The sequence below is a fragment of the Echiichthys vipera genome (assembly GCF_963691815.1).
Source record: "Echiichthys vipera genome assembly, chromosome: 7".
NCBI lineage: Eukaryota > Metazoa > Chordata > Actinopteri > Perciformes > Trachinidae > Echiichthys > Echiichthys vipera.
The window spans coordinates 9815546-9835040 of NC_139832.1; the positions used below are offsets into that span (position 1 = coordinate 9815546).

Sequence of the window (19495 nt, forward strand, 5' to 3'; positions counted from 1 at the left end):
CCGGGAAAACAATGGACAGAGGGATGAGAGGGAGGAAAGGGGAGGAGGGGGAGAAATATGATGAAAAAAAAGTATGTAAACATAGCCTAATCTTATGTATTTATGTGTGTGTATGTGTGTGCACGAGCGCGCAGAAAGAAAATTGGCACTCTTATCAAAACTGTTGCTGTACCGTGCATTTTCAATGGAGTGTGAAGTGCTAATGTAGCATGGTGCTAAATATAGCGGGCTGGGTAGATATAGTGAGTGAGTGGCTGTGCTAGTGTGTGTGTGTGCGTGTGTTGGCTACATATGGGCCAGCGCTGTGGAGATAAGAAAGGTGTTTGTAACTGTGTTCAGGCACGAGACCACTAAAGCTGTCCTCTCCATAAGCGGGGCAGAGCTGCTGCAGTTTTGGAAGTAGACTTTGATGTTTCAGGATAAATTGTACTTGTGTAAGTGTCCAAATAGGGGTCAGATATTATATCCGGAGTATCTAAACAACAGTCACATGATCTAAAAAGTGTAATCAAGTTTAAAATGAGACATTTTTGTTGCCATTCTGTGGTGTTTCAAAAAGTGCAACAGTTACATAAGCCCACTGGATAAATGAAACCTTTTGGCAGACTGTGAATAGCGTGAATATCTGATAAAAACATGCTGACAGATTCCTTCTAAGGAACTCAGTCAAAGCTGTTCTTTGCTTCTGATATCAGGGAGAGGCTAGTGCATGTATGCGTGTAAATGCCATAAATCTTCTTTTTCTTTTGACTCACACACAATGGCACAAAAACCCACAAGCAGAGGAAGTGATTGGTCACTATTCCTAAACAACAGCTCATGTGCAAAGACCCACGCCTGTCTCATAATAACGTCTGTGCACCCGAACAGACATCCATTACAGATGAGAAGGTCAGATCTGATAGAGTGTAAAGGCCTTTCCTCAGTGTAGTGGGCTCCCCGGGGATTTCATGAAGAATAGAAATTTTAAATAGCATATGCATATTATTCTTTTCTATAAGTGGACCTAATGCTCTCAACGACTATTGTTTCACCCATGGGTGGGGCTCCATCTGTTGTCATGGAGATACAGATATACTCTGGAGGCACTTCCTGTTGTTTGTGTTTTGGCTGTGGTGTTTTGGAGGGATGACATTTAAGGAAAACCTAATCAGAACAGGCTGTATGCGCGTTTTTGCTCTAAATGAAATAAAATCAGTGGGTGTGTATCTCAATCCACTGCAGACAAAGGTATTAATATGCTATGAAATGCCTGTGAGATGACATTATTTAAACCATAATTTGCTGTGTTTGATTGAACCTTCTTGAGGTTTCTTTACAGTGTTGACAGAAGCTTTCCCGTGTTAGCCTTAAATCAGTCAGTCAGGTAGTCAGTCAACACGCAGACCCTATAATCTCCCTCTAAATGAGTCAGAACACTCTAAAGAGGCATTAGTACGGTGTGTGGTTCAGTTGTAAACCCCTGTCTGTGGGTACTGTATGTGCGTCTGCATGTGGCCTGCGGTAAGCAGAGGGGGATAAGTATGTTAACATCCCCACATAAACTGCGGTAGATGGTCTGCATTTAAAAACAACAGGGATCTCCCCTTGTAAAAAGACTAACTAATCAAGCTCAACTGCCTCCAGTACACACACCTATTTTGCAGCACAAGATGAAGTAACTTATTAATGAATACAAAAGGTTGGTGTTGAAAACATCAACCTTTTTTACTGTGACAAAATACTGTAATTGGCCTATAATGTCTCATAATTCGTGTTCTACCTCCACCTTACTGAGTCAAAGTACTGAAAACCTGAGCAAAGACAAGCTAGTGAACTCTGAGTCAGTGGATACTGGTACTGGGCTGGCTAGCCGATTGACTAATCCCCTCATCAACTGCTCTTCCTCTAGTTTGTTGAAATAGCGATGACTTATTGTGGGAAAATTAGTCAATAAGGGTCAATGAAGACAATAAGTTCGGCTTTCTCCATGTGAGTTTATTCCAAATCATTTCCTTGCAAGGAAAAATGATGCCTGCACAAACGGCTCCCGTCAAGAAGAGTGCCCCCAAGGTCAGGTTGTGTTGAGTTTTAAATACAGATAGTGCAAACAGCCCAACTGGCATGAAGTTTACAGAGCACAAGGGCGACTTGTCCTGTGCTTTGAGTTACACAGAGTCATAATTATAAATTACACAGAGTCAAAATTATAAATTTCAGTCACAGACTCTTATTAATATCATAACATATGGAAAGCTCAGAATGATAAGAGTGTATAAGAGTGTCTCTTCATATGAAACACTGAACAACTTTGGAACGGAGCAGCACCCACCCTCTTTTGTCTGCCTTGTTAGTAGAAATAAGGGATTTAGTCAGTCTTGCGGTGTTGCATTAACAACACATTCAGTCCACAAATCTCTCTAAGGTCAAGCTTCTAAGACTACAATCCCGATTATGTGGTGAGGAGGCCCAGTCTTACTTTCTCTCCTTTTAAACATGTGTGTGTGTGTGAGGGTGAGGGAGAAAGAAGGGGTGAGAAGGGAAGACAGTGAGGGGGTCAGTACTGAAGCTTAACGGACCAATGACTCACACTGACTGTTGCTATGGCAGCTGAATGCTTGATAAGTCTCTTGTGTGGTAATGCTATTAACTCTTTCTTCCCACCATCTCTTTCTAAAATACGTAAATGTCTGTATCTGCCCATTGCAGAGAAAGCTCTAACTAAGCATGTTTTCTCCCGATCAACCAACATGTATATAATCTGTAAAAAACACAGTTTGTGAACATTTCATGGGTTTCTCAGTATGTTTTGATGTTTGTGTCTGTGAGTTCGATGTGAGATAAAATGGACTGCATTTTTTTCCATTGCCATGGTTATTTAACACCTAGCAGCCACAACATTTGGAGTACTTGGAAATGATAGGGGAATGGTGCTCAGTGGTGAGACAGTCATTTAGACTGGAATGCACCAATCGAGGAACACACACACACACACACACACACACACAAACACACACACACACACACACTCACAGAGTACAATGTTAGTGGCAAACAGGAAAGCTGTGGCAGACAGGAAGTATTCATCAGGATGGTGAGTTCAGAGTCCAGTCCAATTCCTGTGTGTGTGTGTGTGTGTGTGTGTGTGTGTGTGTGTGCATTTACGAGCAACACAGTATCAGTATACGTGTGTGGGAGTTTCTTGGTGGTCGGTCAGTATGTAGGGATGCTGTTAACCTCATTAACACCCTATAAGACAAGGCTGAATGCCAGAGATCAAGGCCCTAAAGATGACTGGAGGTCAGAGGTGAGGTAAGAAAAGGCTCTCAGACAAGCCACTGGTTGCATTGACTGGGAGGAGGACCTCATTCATAGAAATAAAAGCAGGACAGGATGCAAAACATTCCAAGACTGAATGTCTCCAGACAGTAGTATTTGTATAGCATTGTTAGTGCTCTTCCCAAACACAATATCCTGACCCACTGAATGGAAAAAATAGACAGTGGTGGCCTTGAAAACGTTTCCTTCGAAAGTAACATGCTTATTATATTAACAACCCAGTCTTCTTTAAAAACAATAGGCGCAGAAAAATGTCATACATTTTGCACAATCTTAAAGCTAAAGAGAGTATAGTTTGTGGTACAGAGCGATCAGAGGCAGCATTATCTCACCTTCCTGGGTTTGACTTTGTCCTGGTGGTCATACTGAAAGATGCCTTTATAGCTCAGACCCAACCACCATGGGATCCCTTGCTTGTCCTAAAACACACAACAGAAAAATACCTAAGGTTAAGCTTGTGCACGTGTGTGGGATTGAAAAAGAGAGAGAAAGGGAAAGAAAAAGAGGGACTAGAGTACAAATAGCTTTAAGCTCCATCGTATCTCCAAATCCCAAACTCCCTGCTTGCAGGTCCAACAAAAATGTGTGGTGCGTGTGTATGAAAAAAAGAAAAGGCAGAGTAGTAAAACTGTACCTTTACACCATAGTAATGTACTCCATATGTGGGCAGAGACTCTACAATGCTCATATAACTGTGAGGAGCAGAAAGACAGACATGTAAAGGTTACAGAAAACACAACCTTCCATACAGTGCACAAACACAACCACAGACACATACTGTACAAAGACTTACTTTACAATAGCTTGTCCTCTGGACTGTCCACTGAGCTTCTTGTAATGCTCTATGACCCGGTCTTCACTGCAGGACAGTAAATAAAGAGTAAAAATGTAACATATTAGGAAGGGTTAAAGACAAGGAGAGCGTGTGCAATGTTGTGCTGCTTTTCTGGATAACTGACTATCCTCTCACCAGTAGGCCAGAGATGGGTGCTCCTTTAGGGCCTGGGTGGGCAAAGCAGGTAGCTTTTTCAGGTCAGACCTGGTTGCATCATTACTGTGAGGGAGAAAGCACAAGACATGGGTCAATACTATTTCTGCAAGATTTATGTTGCAGAATATTTATTAATATTCAGCACAACAAGTTAATGCAAAACAGAATATTTCCCAGAACTGTCTAGAAATGAAATGTTACCTTTGGAAAAGTGTTGGGAAAAGAACTAAGCTTAGTCAAGAGAGAGGAATGAATACTGATGGCCTAAATGCTCTCCATTTCAGAAACTGGGCACTTTTTATTTTAGAACAGCTGCAGAGACAAGGACCGAAAAACATGAGAGAGAAGGGACAGAAACACAAAAACAAAAGAAGATACAAATGGGACGGAGGAAAAGATAGACAAAGACAGGGTAAATGAGACAGGGAACCACGCAAAGAGACTTGGCCCCAGAACCAGTTTTCAGACCTCCAGTGGCAGAAGGTCTTAATACCCCACTCTAATCCCAGAGCCTCCTTCCAGCCTCTGCCAAGGCCTCAGGATCGGGAAAGCCCTGGAAACATGACAACCTATGAGCTAAAACCCTGGAAGAGATCCCATCCACCCTGCCCGCCTGTTCTTCAATGTGTGAACACAGCTGTTTGCCTGGATTGGTTGATATCCATTCAAGTAACTACTCATTAGGTATACGAACATGGGTGTGTACACAATATAAAAGGGCAGGCATCGGGGCTCCATTTGAACAAACTCATGTGTGCACTGTGAAATTGTGACATGTTCAAATTCACAAGTCACTAAATCATATATTAAGTCTTAAAATTGTATTTCTCTTTAAATTGTTTGAAATGAATACTGAAGCTCAAATTATTTCAAGTACAGTACTAAAAATACCTGTAAAACTCTTGAAACAAATGGAGTTGTATTTAACATTATAGTAACTATCAGTGAAACATAATGTGGAGGAAGGTTATAGTGTATGGTGTTGAAGAGATATGCAGAGAGGGCAGGATCTATAGAGCTTTTAGAGAAGGGAGGCATATGTGCGTGGGAGGAAGAGGGCTAGGAAAGGGGGAGGAGGGTGAAAGGAATGTCTCCATAATGTGTCACATTCCAGCCCTCTGCAGGATATTGTGTTTATTTACTCCTTTCACCGGCGGAAATGAGGTCAGAGGTGACGGCTGCTGTAGTCTGTTATCATCTCCACAACAAAGGGATAAGGGGGTGAGGAATGACATACATTTAGGCCAACATCACACAGATGTACTTCTAAAGAGCCACATGTGTAACGTAGCTCACATGAAGCATGTACATGACTGGAAATCTCCGTAGCTATAGAGTTTCACTAATACGACTGACTTAATCATATATGTCTGAACTGAAGTTGTCACAACTTTTTTTTTTTTTTTTTACATTTCCTGATGGTACAGTATATCAGGATATCTTAATGTCCCCAATGCTGAGCCCTGTCTTAAATTGGAAGGCAGTAACTCACAATGAGGACCCTCTGGCTTTCATTACATGCACATGCACGCACACAAGCGCGCGCACACTCACAGAAATACATGCTTTTTTTATGAGTGGCAGCACAGGCTGGAGAGAGTGAACAGAAGTGGAACAAGCAGTAAAAAAGGAGGGAGGGATGTAAAATAAGCCTCTCAGTGATGCACCTCAATGCTCATGAGAGCAGACAGACGACTGATATCACTTCTATTGTCCCTCTTTCTGTGCCTCTCCCTTTGGAATCAACATGTATCAACCCAACCACCCCTGCCACGAGGGAAGAAACTTAGAAGATGAGACAGAATATGTGAAATTGGAAAAGAATACTCCCACCTAGAAACCTATCATCTAGATCAGGGGTGTCAAACTGATCCAGTAAAGGGCCGTGTGGCTGCAGGTTTTCATTCCAACCAAGCAAGAACACACCCGACTCGACTTACTCACTCACCTGAACTGTCTTCACACAGTTGATTTGTTGGACCAGGTGTGTTTTTGATTGGTTGGAATGAAAACCTGCAGCCACACGGCCCTTTACTGGATCAGTTTGACACCCATGATCTAGATGTACATTATATATCATCATTACAAGTTACTAATGTGCTTACCTGGTGAAATCACCTTTAGCCTCCTGTGGAACAGAAAGGGAAATAGAAAGGTAGTGAGAGAAGAAAGGATACATGGATATGTGAGCACCACGCAGTGACCATAAAATGTGTGTTTATGTTCTGTTTTCATTGGTGGATGTGTAGTCAGGTCTGCTGTGTGCTGGCATCAGGGAGAAACATTAAACTCCATCTGGAGTGAAACCTCTGAAGGCCTACAGAGCAGATACCTGATACTGTGCATCAGCACCTGCACAGAGGGCGCACCACACACACACACACACACACACACACACACACACACACACACACACACACACACACACACACACACACACACACACACACACACACACACACACACACACACACACACACACACACACACCACTCAGCCCAGTCTATGTGTAACATGAACTTCCAGCATCACAGTTAATGGACTGACCTACTCTGAGAAAGGGATACTTTAAAATAGAAAGGGTTGTCATTGAGAAGAATTTGTGAAGTAAAAGAGTTTCCCCGCTGCTCTGTTATATTAGCATTGACTGGCTGCAACAAGAATTTAGCAGGTAGCCAAGAATATTGCTACCAAGAAAGACAGTTGATGTTTTTAGGACTTAAAACCTTCAAGCGTCATTGAACAGTACTCACAGATTGATGAGTGCATTAGATAATGTGTCAATTAGGATCAAAGGCTGGTGGAGACATTTTGGAAGAAAACTTCAAACACAGCAGCAAGTTTGGCTGCATGTGCTTAATGGCGAAAAACCTATATCCAGATAGACACAAATGCATGCACACACACACTTACACAAACAAACAAACACACTTCATCTTACTTGAAGAATAAAGGAAGCCAATTCAAAGACAACATCACTGTCCACTTCAATAAGCTCCTGCAAGAAAAAGAAAAAAGAAAGAGAGGAAAGGAGCAGTGAATGATACATTTTCTTACTTCTGGTAGCGAGTAAATAAATAAAACATACACTGTGCCGATGTTGGGAGTAAAAGTGGACATGCCTCTGATCATCATCCATTTATTTGGGATGGGTTGATTGTTCGTTTCATCTCCCTACCACTCCCCCTCCAGTTTTTCCTCTTCCTTCTCTAATTTCATGACCTCTTCATGGGGATTGAGCTCAGAGATTAGAGGCAAACTGAGGGGGTTTGGGGGTGGAGGGTAAGCATGGATGCTCTGGTTACTGGTTACTCAGTACATTCTCCAAAGGTATTTTTTAATTGTACTACTGTTATTAATTATTTGAGGACATATTCCTTTGAAAGTGTAAGGGGATGAAGAGTCTTTAGCGATGCTCATAAATGCATGCTAATTAGTCTTTTGTTGTTGTTTGCGTTTTTGCATGGAATCTCTACCCATGTGCGTGTACATATACGTACATGGAAGGCTAATTCAGCATTGAGGGAGAGATGAATAAGGATAAGGGTTAGGGGGCAGTGGGTAGTGGGTCAAGTATGCTAGGAATGCACTCTTTACAATCCACCACTAAATTGGTTGGGAGATCAGACAGCCAGGATGAAACACAAGACAGAACAAACCCACCCTGAGTATACCACCCAGTGTGGCTACAAATCGTCACATAGCATGTGCTATTGTACTGTATGTGTTCCCACAGCACAGCAGGGGAGGTTTCTTACTAATTCTACAAACATTGACAGCAGAGGGTCAACATGCATCTACTATATTCCAACTACTGAGTAAATGCAACATGTTTTCTAAAAATACCATGTGACATTTTTTTCTTGCTATCTATTTGCAAGCTGTCTTATTCCACACAAGTGTCAGGCTAGAGAGAAAGATCATTTGGTGTTTAGCTGGTTTTCTTATTAGGGTGAATTGTGATAAATTAGCAGAGGGATGCGGCATCTCTGTCAACATGCATTCAACATACTTTAGATTTGTTCAAAACGTCAGAACATACAGGTGAGAAGTGCTGGTTCTATGTTCATTGATGGATGATACACTGTATTTAAATGTACTGGATTTGACTCTTATGAAGGAACCACCACTGTCAGGACAGAAAATAATGGGTCTTATGACATCATCACATTTTCTATAGGGCTCTGACTGACATTATTATCCTTCAGGCCACAAACGCCCTCTTCTGGACATAACAAATTACTTTTTGACACTGGTGTCACTGTAGCAGGTAGATTAATAATGACATGAGAAAGTGAACCAGTTAACAGACATACTCCCCTCACTCCAAGCACAAAATGGCCTTCTGTCTTAAATCAATCACCAAATGTACAATAAAAAAATATATATATATAAATATATATATATGCCTTTCTTTTTTGGCAACTTGCTAAGTGTTTATTCAAATAAAATGTGGTTCAACAATGACAGATGGCAGTAAATGTGTCACATTAGTCACTAGCTGGAATGCAGGGCAACACATAGCATGATGGCTAACAGCTGATGCAAATGGTTCACATTTTCTGCTTCAACAAATCAATGTGGAAGAGCGAAGTCCAAGCTGGCCACTTCATAACCAAAATGGGCTAATGATGTGGCATGCTACATAAAGTTCTAGTCCTTAGTTTCAAATACAAAATCACAGAGTATTACTACGACACATATATGCAATGCAAATATATCCATCCATTATCACAAGTCACCAATATTAGGAATATATATAATGAGAACATAATAATGAGTTTACCTTGTAGATGATGGACTTGGCATTAAGGAAAAACAGTTCAATAGTGGCATTGTCCTTAAGGTAGGATATACTCTCTATGTAGAACCTGAAAACATGGAAGGACAATTTTCAATACATTTGCAACAATGAAGACATAAGATGACCTTTAGTTCTATAAAGAAGATCGGTACGGTTTATAATATATTTGCTTAACAAACTAAAATAACACACAAATAATATAGGAGAACGAGTTAAATATGCAGGTGATGGTAGCATCATGAGCATGTGACAGAAATGTTGCAATGACCAAAGCGACCAGAGGGGGGCACACCATACCAAAGGCTGACCCTTCACATCCTTTCACTTCCCCTTAAACCAATTCCCTCTCTGACCATGGTTGCTGGCAATGAACCATTATTAGTTTGTTAGTGTGAGCACATTCCACAATTTGAATGCACACGCGCTCACGTACAAGCACACGCACGGATTGAATGTGCACATGATGCACTTCACACATTGTCTGCCGCTCTGCATCATCAGCAGTGTGTAGTGATTCCACATGCACATACAGTAATTAAGCACACACACACACACACACACACACACACACACACACACACACACACACACACACACACTCACACACACACACACACACACACACACACACACACACACACACACACACACACACACACACACACACACACACACACACACACACACACACACACACACACACACACACACACTCTCTCTCTCTGTCACATACTGGAGAGAGAAGCACAGTAACCCACTTCTGGCAGCACGGTGAGGAGGGAGCTAACATAATAATGCAGGCTAAATTTAGCTCATGAATGCATGCAGAGCCAGAGGGGAGCTATGATGGCATGCTAGGAAGCTACTCATTGTTAGCTCACCCCTGGCGGAAATGTACATCGAAATATAACATATTTAAAAACCTTCAGTATGTGACTTGATGTATCCCTGCAAGTGAACACACGTGAATGAATGTGTCGATTTTGTGTGCCTATGAGTGTATAGGTATTGAGTGAAAGGGATTGTAGGAGGATCAATATTGGAGGGTTTAAATTGTGTTACCCGTTGAGCTGCAAGAGAGAATGAGAGGGGCCTTGTCAATATTCAGTGTGAACATTTAATTAAAGCCACAGTGGTGATGAGACATACACATACTGCCAGCACAGCAGCAAGCATGCAAAAAGGTGCCCACTGAATCAGCAGGAGGTGGGCATCCGCCAAGCATTTATTGTGAACACATGCATCACACAAATACCACATAAGCATGCAAATACATGACGTGCATGCACCTGCACACACACACACACACACACACACACAGACAAACACACACACATACAAAAAAAACCTTACATTGTCCTAATGAAAACAATATGCTTAAATGACTAATGGCCTGACATTTGGGCTGATGGTTGTTCCATTGCAGTCTTGAATCTGCGTACGTGTATATGTGCGTATGTGTGTACGTGCGTACTTGTGTCCAGTTTGTCCAAGAAATAGATTGGGATGTGTGTGTGTGTGTGTGTGTGTGTGTGTGTGTCTGAGAGAGAGAGAGAGGGGGGGGGGGGTCCTCAGTGTAACATTTTGGGAGATTGAAGTCAGAGATTGGACTGAATGGCAAGAAAAGAAATGGGGGAGGTGAAGCCTCAAAATGGTGTCAAAGTTCACAATGTGGATCACCATCGCCACAGCCTAAAACACCTATTAGTCTATGTAAATACACACAAAGTGACCCCCACTCTGACCATCACAAGCCGTTTTAACTTATGAACTCTGGACAATGTCAGGAGAATCAGGTCCGTAGATAGTCCAGAGTTTCACTTGCACACATGCAGCACACAACCGAGATTCTCTGTCTCAGACGGGGTCTATCTTACTGGAAATACGTTTTGTAATTTGGTCGAAAACAACCTTGTCTCTTGCCGTTCTTTGAATTTGTCTGAGAATTGCCGTCTTTGTGTAAATCACCATTCATCTTCACCATTGGAGGGTATTCTTTTTTTTACCACCGTTTACTGCAGCATGATATAAAGGTCATCAACACGCCCTTTTCAGTCCCTGTGAACACACTGGAGAATGAGCAGCTCTATTCATATATGGGCTCACAAGGAGATTACCTGGTCTTTGTACCAGGGAGCTGGGAGGGTAAACTCCATTTGATGCCCGGTCCGACTGAATCGGCTATTTGCGTTCTCACATACAGCCCCACTGGTAATGTCTAGATCATTTCAGGTTTGCAGTGCATGTGTGAAAGGGCTACAGATACACACATACACTGTTGTTTTATGTGGTTTTATGGATAATGTGGCCTAAAGATAAAGAAAGATTGTAACCGTGAATATCAATTGAATTGAAATTTGATTATATCACTTTCACATTGCACAATCAAACCATTGTTCACCACATAAGGAACAATAAGTCTGTGTGCTAAGAATATGATTTTGCTATACAGTCACCTCATTGTGTCAAGACGAGCTGTGTCGTAAATGTAGACCTGGAAATGACTACTCAGTGACATTGTTCCGCGGAGTTAATGTGCGTCACGTTGCTATGTACTGTATGTTGCTAACCAAGGTTCAGTCCCTCGGGTGTATATGACATAATCGAGATATGGTGGTAACAGAGCACACCAGGAGACCAAAACAAAGCCAGACTTGGCTTTCTCTTCCGCGCACTAACTGAGAGTGCATGTGTGTGATTGTTTGTTTTGGAAAAGATCCGAAAGAGATCCGAAAGAGATCCGAAAGATCCGAAAATCTCTTCTCGGGTCAAGTGCCTTTTTCTTTCTTTTTCAATAGCCTATTGAAGACTAAACACCCACATACACAGAAACACAGAAACACACTCAAAAGTGCACATTTTGCATTTCTGTCACATATACACACACAAGTCAAGAGTGTTTATATTTGAGATGACCATGGGCCATTGTATGAATAGTGCAAAGGGCTGAGAGAGGATAGTGGGACTGTAGGATTATTTCATAACCCTGTCATAACAGGTCATAGAGGAGTTGGCATCAACTATGGAGAAGACTCCAGTAGAGCAACAGGTTGCATCAAGTATCTGAATGTCTTTTAATTGTTTAGCATTGGAGTGATAAGTGAACAACTGAGTCGACAATAGTATTTTTCAAAGTGCTTCTTCATACAAATGTATAGTACTGATGTAGAAAAGGGATGGAATGGAGGCTTCTCTCCCTATGGGAAAGCATTCTGCTATACTGTTTAGAGTATGGCACTTTGTAGTCACCGCAAAGCTATTTGATGAGATTTGCATGACGCGCATACTGATGAGGTCTAAGAGGCTCATGATTGGCTGAGAGGCCCCGTGGCGGGAGTTAAACACCAGGGTCAAAGCTATTTCATAGAGGCCTGTCATTTCTAACCTTGTTAATCTGTTCCTATTACCACATGAAGGCATCTGCATACACAAACACATACACACAGTGCGTTTACATGCACAGCAGTAGCCTGAAAATGGTCTTACCCCGGTTAAGGGAATAATCTAATTATTGAAGTTCCCCACGTATACATGAAAGAGGGTTGGATGGGAAAATGAAGGGAGTAGCTCGACCTCCGGTACAGTAGGTGGCACTTGAAATACAGCTTTTTTCCAGTTCACCTTTGTCAAAATCACAAGCGGGGGAAAATGGTCGTCTTTTGGACAGAATTAAAACAGAAATGGGTCTTCTTGGTGATGTGATGTTATTTGCCATGGCAAAGTCTTCCCTCGGTTTAAAGGTAGCGCTCTATTGTTATTATTGTTGTTTTTGGCACTGTTGCTTCCTGGTTTATTCTATTTACAGGTTTAAAAGCCAGAAAAAAAACGAGTATGCCCTTAACCTGAATAGCATCGGGTTTTGTAATTGGGACAGATGCACTCTCTCCATCGTTCGTTCTCTCTTCCATGCACTTTTAAACGCCGTCTGCAATCAAAGATCATGGCATGTTTAAGTTAGGTGATGAATTCAATAAATAAAGACTCACCTGACACAGAAGTAGAGGACAATGGGACCAGACTTCTTGGGAAACTCGTGTTCTAATACCCTGCGGTCCAACTGCAGCCAACTAAAATGGCCCCTGATGAGACAAAACAACCAGTCAATGCCATTATTTAGGGATATCTGAATATCCAACATGGACACACAAAACCCTGTTTTTGCTTTTCTGTTACCATATTCCCCATCTGCCCCCACCCCCCTCTCTCCCCCTTTCCTCTCTTTTCTCTGTCCCCCACCAACAGAGAGAAAAACTGCAGAGACAGCTTGTCACCCTGGTAACCCTGCATGGTCTCCTGAGCAACTGAGCAACATCTCTCTCAAACTCTCTCTCCTTCTGTCTCTATCTCACCCCTTCCCTCTCAAACGGCCACTTTCACCACTGATCGGTCAGAGCTGAGCTGTCTGCTCTCCCCAGGCACACACAACAAATCTACACATCATATAGAATTAGTCCTTGGGGACTAAGGCTGCAAAGCTGATATTGCTTTACCGGACTGACATTGGCTACAGTATGTGTCACATGTAAATGCCACAGAGCAGAGGTCAGTCTTGCTTGGCATCAGTGGGCGCATGAGATAAAAAGAAAACAAAGGGCATGGCAATATTTGCCTGCATGTAAATCAGTTGTATGTTTGCATGACTAGTTCTGGACTATGCAGCGATGCTTCTGTATTTCTAGGTCACCAAGCACAATAAAACAAATTTGAATGTCATTTTTGCATTTCAAGCCCAGTTCTATCCTTCTGGCAGACACTTCTGCTAGATCTTTTGCTAGCCTAAAGTAAGAGGGTTGTAGGTTCATCATAACATCAAAAACCACGTCATGTTCATGGTTATGTTATTTCATACGTAAAAAAAGCAACTAGAGTTTTCATAGTTTTTAGGGGTGCCTGATATGAAGAAAATGTCCAATTGCAATTATTCTGACTGATATTACAATTGCGATATGATTCAGAATATTGGAGGGAAACATCATTTTTGCATCTTTATATTCTCATTCACAATGAAGAATATATTGATTTAAAATGGTATTTTGACACATATTTTGTGTTTAACAAGTATTAAGCCACCTTGCGATTTGAGTAGTGCTTTAGTCTCTATTGCAACTTCGATAAAACTGTGTTAAAACTGATAAAACTGTTCAATAAAAAGTGCAGTGCTTTTGTTTATGGTGCATCTCCTTCCTAATGTTGACTGTATGTATTTTGACCACATCTTTTTGTGTATAATTTAAATTCAAGTACTATTTCTTTGCTTGATGTTGAAACTAAAATATTACAGTTTAGTGAAACAAATAGAAAATACATTATATGACATGTTGGAAGCTAAAATATTTCAAAAAATGAACCTTAATCAGAAATCAATTGAATGTGTTTCGGATTCTTTTTCAAGTAAGTGGAAACGAAACCTGCTACCGGACGTTACGCTTAAAACTTTACAGAGAAATCTCGATTTCAGTCTTTCCACCTCTGCCTATGACTAAAACTGTGCTGACCATATTAGTTACAAGCCACAATGTTCACAGTTTTTCTAAGACTAATTATGACCACGTTCACATACACTGTACACTCCACTCTAAAGGCTGTTTCTTTGTTTACCAGCACAACTGGTTGCAATTGAAATTTAATATTGACTTTGCCTATTGTCTGCTACTGGTATAATATGTCCCTGTGCTGCTTTAACAACGGTCTGGATGTAGTTATGGGAATCAATGACAAACCCGATCCAACAAACAAAATAAACTGAAGAGGTAGTCCTGAGCTACTGATACTACTCAGTAGTAGATTTCAATGCATTGTTATTTGAATGTGACTTACGTTTCATCTGTGTATGCAATTCCAAAGTACTCCTTCTCCTTGAGGTTGAAGTGAGAGGCCACAAGGTCCAGCAAGTCCTTAGCCATCAGCTTGGGCTGCAGAGAGACAGAGATATTAGTATTGCTCTCCTTATGGTTTTAGTTATCAGTTAAAACTATCCCTGTGTGTGAGTGTACTGGTTTATCACATTGTAGTTTAATTGGAACAAGTACATGTTAATTTATTCTATCTGCTATTGATTCACAGCAATGACTAAGCATTCTGACAAACACTGGGGAAAAGAGCAAGAGAAGAGGCGATAAATGAAAAAGAGAGTGCGAGAAAGATGGATGGAGTGTGTGGATGTTGCTGACAGTGCAGGTACCCTGCCCTTCCCCTCCCTTCCTCCCTCCCTCCCTCCTTTACGCCCGTCTGACCCAAACCTCTACTGCAGAGTCATGGCTCTGGGCTCAACCACTGTATTGCAGGGAGAGGGCTGCAACTACCGTATGAGCTTTCTAACTAGTTAATACGGTGGAATACTGTCCAAGCTAGATATGATGACAACCTCCATTCATCATGAAACTCAGAGCATGTTGAGAATCTTAAAGCCAAGCAGAGGCCGAGGACTGCTGCCATATGCTGCTGGTTTGTGACATCCTGAGTAACAGCACACCCCACCCTGAGGTTAACCATGGGTGTGCCTCGCTGCCTGCATTTTCATTACACACACACACACACAAATCTGCATGCACATATTATGCACACAAGAGCCCATACATAACATGCACGCAGCACATTCACAACACATAGGAGGTACATATGTGCTGTACTACTATATAAGCTAGAGGATAAGAAAAAAACATACTGTGTGCTAGCATATATGCACACGCACACACACACACACACACACACTACACAGCTACATGTGCTATAGTGTGCACATGCTTAACAATCACCCCCTGAGGTCCTCTACTATCTACTCACTGCACAACTACAACTTCAGTGACAGAAGCTACTGAGAGCTATTTAAGGAGAAGGAGGTGATGTCATGCACACAGTGAGCATACACACACACATACATGCACAAACACAACTCCAATGACCTAGATCTCATATAAGCACGACGCCTACAGTGATCCTGCAACACTGAAAGGCTCTGGAGAGAGTAGAAGCGCTAGAGAGAAGCTAACATATAGGCTGATTCTGCCTTATACTCCCATGTATCAGATTACTGTACCAGATAAAAGTGTTATATAGAAAAAATGGCTAGTGTACTTGCTGATTCTGTCTCTATGCCCCTTTGATCTAACCTTTCTAAAAAACCCTACAGCATTGGCATATTATCTAGGAGACTCCCATACTGCTATGTTAGAGAATACATAAGGTTCAAACGCATATTCACAGCAAGAATGATAAACTCACCTCAAAGAATATGATCGTGAACACATTAAATGTGTATTTATACTATGGTTGCGTGTAGTTTAATATATCACAAGCAGTGATTTAAGTGCTGACCTTAATTATGTTTATGTCCTGATCTGTCTAACTCAGACAAATACTGGTAGTCCCATCCACAAAGGCTCTGATAACCTCTGATGTGTCTCCAATTTGGACAGCACAGTAGCGTTTCATGTGAGCGACGCTACATCTCTTTGAAGCGCTCAAAAACGTTTTAGATGTGGACAATTTAAGTCTGGAGGCAAGCTATCTTTATAGTATTAGCAGTAATACATGTTTTGGTTCAGTCTGAGACACAGTTGTTGTGGTCTCTCATTACCACACAGCCGTCAACTGCCTTGGCAACAATATCAATTAAACAGCATTCATGCCACCGCAGAATAACAAACAATGAGCAGGGGACAAGGACACGTGGACTCATAATGTAAATTGTTAGAAAGATGATATGGAAGTGAAATGAGCCCTAGATTTACCGTTAGTGTTCCCTCTTTTTTCTAGAGATCATTTTCCAGCAATAACATCACATGACAAACAAACAGTTCAGTTTTCTGTATGAACAAAAGTCAGCCTACACAGGTTTTTTAGCATCAATGCAACTGTTTTTTTTTACAATAGAAATATAATATTTGTACAGCATTCTTTATTATTTAGGTCCTGCCTTCTAAAGAAATCCCACAGCCATAACCATCTGAAATAAGAAGTAATGATGCACACACCCACATAAACACTATGCATGTTTGCACACATATATTGTCATTTTTATCCTGCATGAACTATTTTCATTAGGTATTTTATTCTGTTTTTAGGAACAGTTGTATGTTTATTGTCGGAGTTTGTTTTTGCACTCTATTTTGTAGGTTAAGCCACGTCTAAGATGATTTTCTGCCATGACAGACAATAAAGTTTTCTGAATCTAAATCTGCCTGTGTGGCACGCTTTGGATCGTTTCTTCCTCTCCACCAAAACTCAATCGTGCTGCAAGTTTACAGGCACCAGGCACCCTTGCATGAGTTTTGTTTTGCAATGCACAACGCTCAGAAAAACATGCCGGTATTAATAAAAGGAATTGATAAGTTCGGAGGTCGCAATTCTGGTTCTGATTCCAATTTGGTACTGGTTCTCAACTGGAAATGATTCTCGATTCCCACACCTTGCCAACAGTGACCAGTTAACACAATGTAACTAATGGTTTTGTTGACCATATGATGTGACTTGGGGGGTGAGTTCCTATCCTTTTCATTTAAAACCTATAAAAAATACTCTCGCCCATAAACTACCGTTTGAACATTATTAAAAAAATAGGAGTATGTTGAAATTATTTTCTAGGACAACAAAAGATTAACCACAAAGATTACTTTTTCTCCAATTTTTGGTGTTTCCCATAACTACACATGTTTTCAAATGTTTTCCAGGTTTTCCAGGATGTGTGGGAACCCTTGGTCACTGTTGAACATCAGAGGTGCATGACTGACGATGAAAAAGAACATAAGGACCCCTGTATGGTTAAGCTAAGCTTCTTGTCTCAACATTGTTATGAATACCAAGCAAACTGTAAAAAATCACATGGGCTACACTGGAGACTATAACTGTTTATGGTTCCTACTTCAACTGACGACTCACAGCTTCCCCACGCAGACACACATCCTAAGCTACAGCTTATCTGTGAGATGGCAGATACCTAAAGGATGTGTAATAATGTTGTGAAAGACACCAACAGTGATGCAGACAGTGAATGGCAGGTAATATAGTACATAATATGGCACTCTAAACACACACACACACACACACAAACACACACACACACACACATACACACACACACACACACACACACTATGAGGCCATATATCAGACGGTAAAGCTCTCTGCTAGCTTAGACAGCATTACTGCTAATAGACATTTAGCCTGTGCCGTCTCAGCAGCACAGGTAATTAACAGCATAAGAATTACAGGGAGGTGCAAGTGAGGAGGACACATGCAAAAGCAAACTCCCAGACAAGTGACAAACACACAACAGTAGCTCAGTTGCCTGGCTGGCAGCAAGTCACGGCCCAATCTCTGCAAACAGCCAGTCAGGCCAATGGCACCTTCAGGATAGCTCAGATCAAGGGGACACTTACTGATTTATCAGTGTCAGTCCTTAAGAGTCAAGTGTGGGTAAGGAAAAGGTTTTTAGCCTCATGCCTGACATATTTAAGTATTTGAGCTAACACTTTGTATACAGCCTTATGCTTTAGCATCCTACCATGTTACAGTAAAACCCTGGAGTGTGTCTGTCTTAATTAATGTAGAGTTCTTTACTTCAACATTGGCGTGAAAGAGCAACACTTAATATCGTATTCACTCTTCCACCTACACCACTCTAGGCTTAGGGAATGATAATCATATGACGGACATATATTTTCACCCAGTGGTGTATTTGGTGTTGAGCTTCAATTTTTACGGCCTGGTCAGTAGGTGTGTTAGCCTTCAGGCACATAGTTCTCTGCCAATGAGGCGTTGCTCCATAAACAAACCACACACGATCAAAGAAAGTAGGAAGGGGATGAGGAAGAGGAAAAGGTGAACGACACTTTGGGGATTAACTAGCTGGTCAACATTACAAGTCAGTGACAGCTGCTTGGTGCGCTCGCTACAGGAACTTATATGAAAACCGCAACGGGACTGATTTGACCACACTAGCCCAATGAAGTGTGTAGTACTGGAGTACTGCCTTAATATTTGAAACACAACTGTGTGCCCTGCTTAAGAATTATGATCATCCCTGCAAACAAGTGGAGGTTCTGACTGCTTCTTAGTACACCGGAAAACTAAGAATAACATCCTGATTCTCTATGGTCCTATTAACAACTTACTGGCGTACTGTACATCTGCACAACGCAGAGAAGCAAGGACAGAGAGTGAGAGAAAAAAAGACGGCACTACCCTGATTTATATGAGAATGGTTTTGTTAATAACATCCCCTCTTCCGGACTTCTCTCTGGCTAATACCATTGCCAAACTGTAAAAATACCATTCATTACATTGTGTATAATATGTGGTAAACAGAACAGATTTTCTCACTTACAACGTCTTAAAGTATATGTAAAACTTTTTACATAAAACAAAGATTACTGCAATGTTTT

At 41.3% G+C, this 19495-nt stretch overlaps 1 protein-coding gene across 1 annotated transcript in view; it reads right to left on the reverse strand.

Annotated features, from left to right (window-relative positions):
* The window catches only part of frmd4a (FERM domain containing 4A), a 60852-nt gene that overhangs the window by 14040 nt on the left and 27317 nt on the right, over window positions 1-19495 (reverse strand). Inside the window, exons 3-11 of the mRNA XM_083917246.1 lie at window positions 14931-15025; window positions 13100-13192; window positions 9096-9180; window positions 7251-7307; window positions 6415-6437; window positions 4289-4372; window positions 4112-4177; window positions 3953-4010; window positions 3651-3737 (exon numbers count right to left, since the gene is read on the reverse strand). Coding sequence (XP_083773372.1) covers window positions 3651-3737; window positions 3953-4010; window positions 4112-4177; window positions 4289-4372; window positions 6415-6437; window positions 7251-7307; window positions 9096-9180; window positions 13100-13192; window positions 14931-15025 — 648 coding nt within the window. The remainder of the gene's footprint in view (window positions 1-3650; window positions 3738-3952; window positions 4011-4111; window positions 4178-4288; window positions 4373-6414; window positions 6438-7250; window positions 7308-9095; window positions 9181-13099; window positions 13193-14930; window positions 15026-19495) is intronic.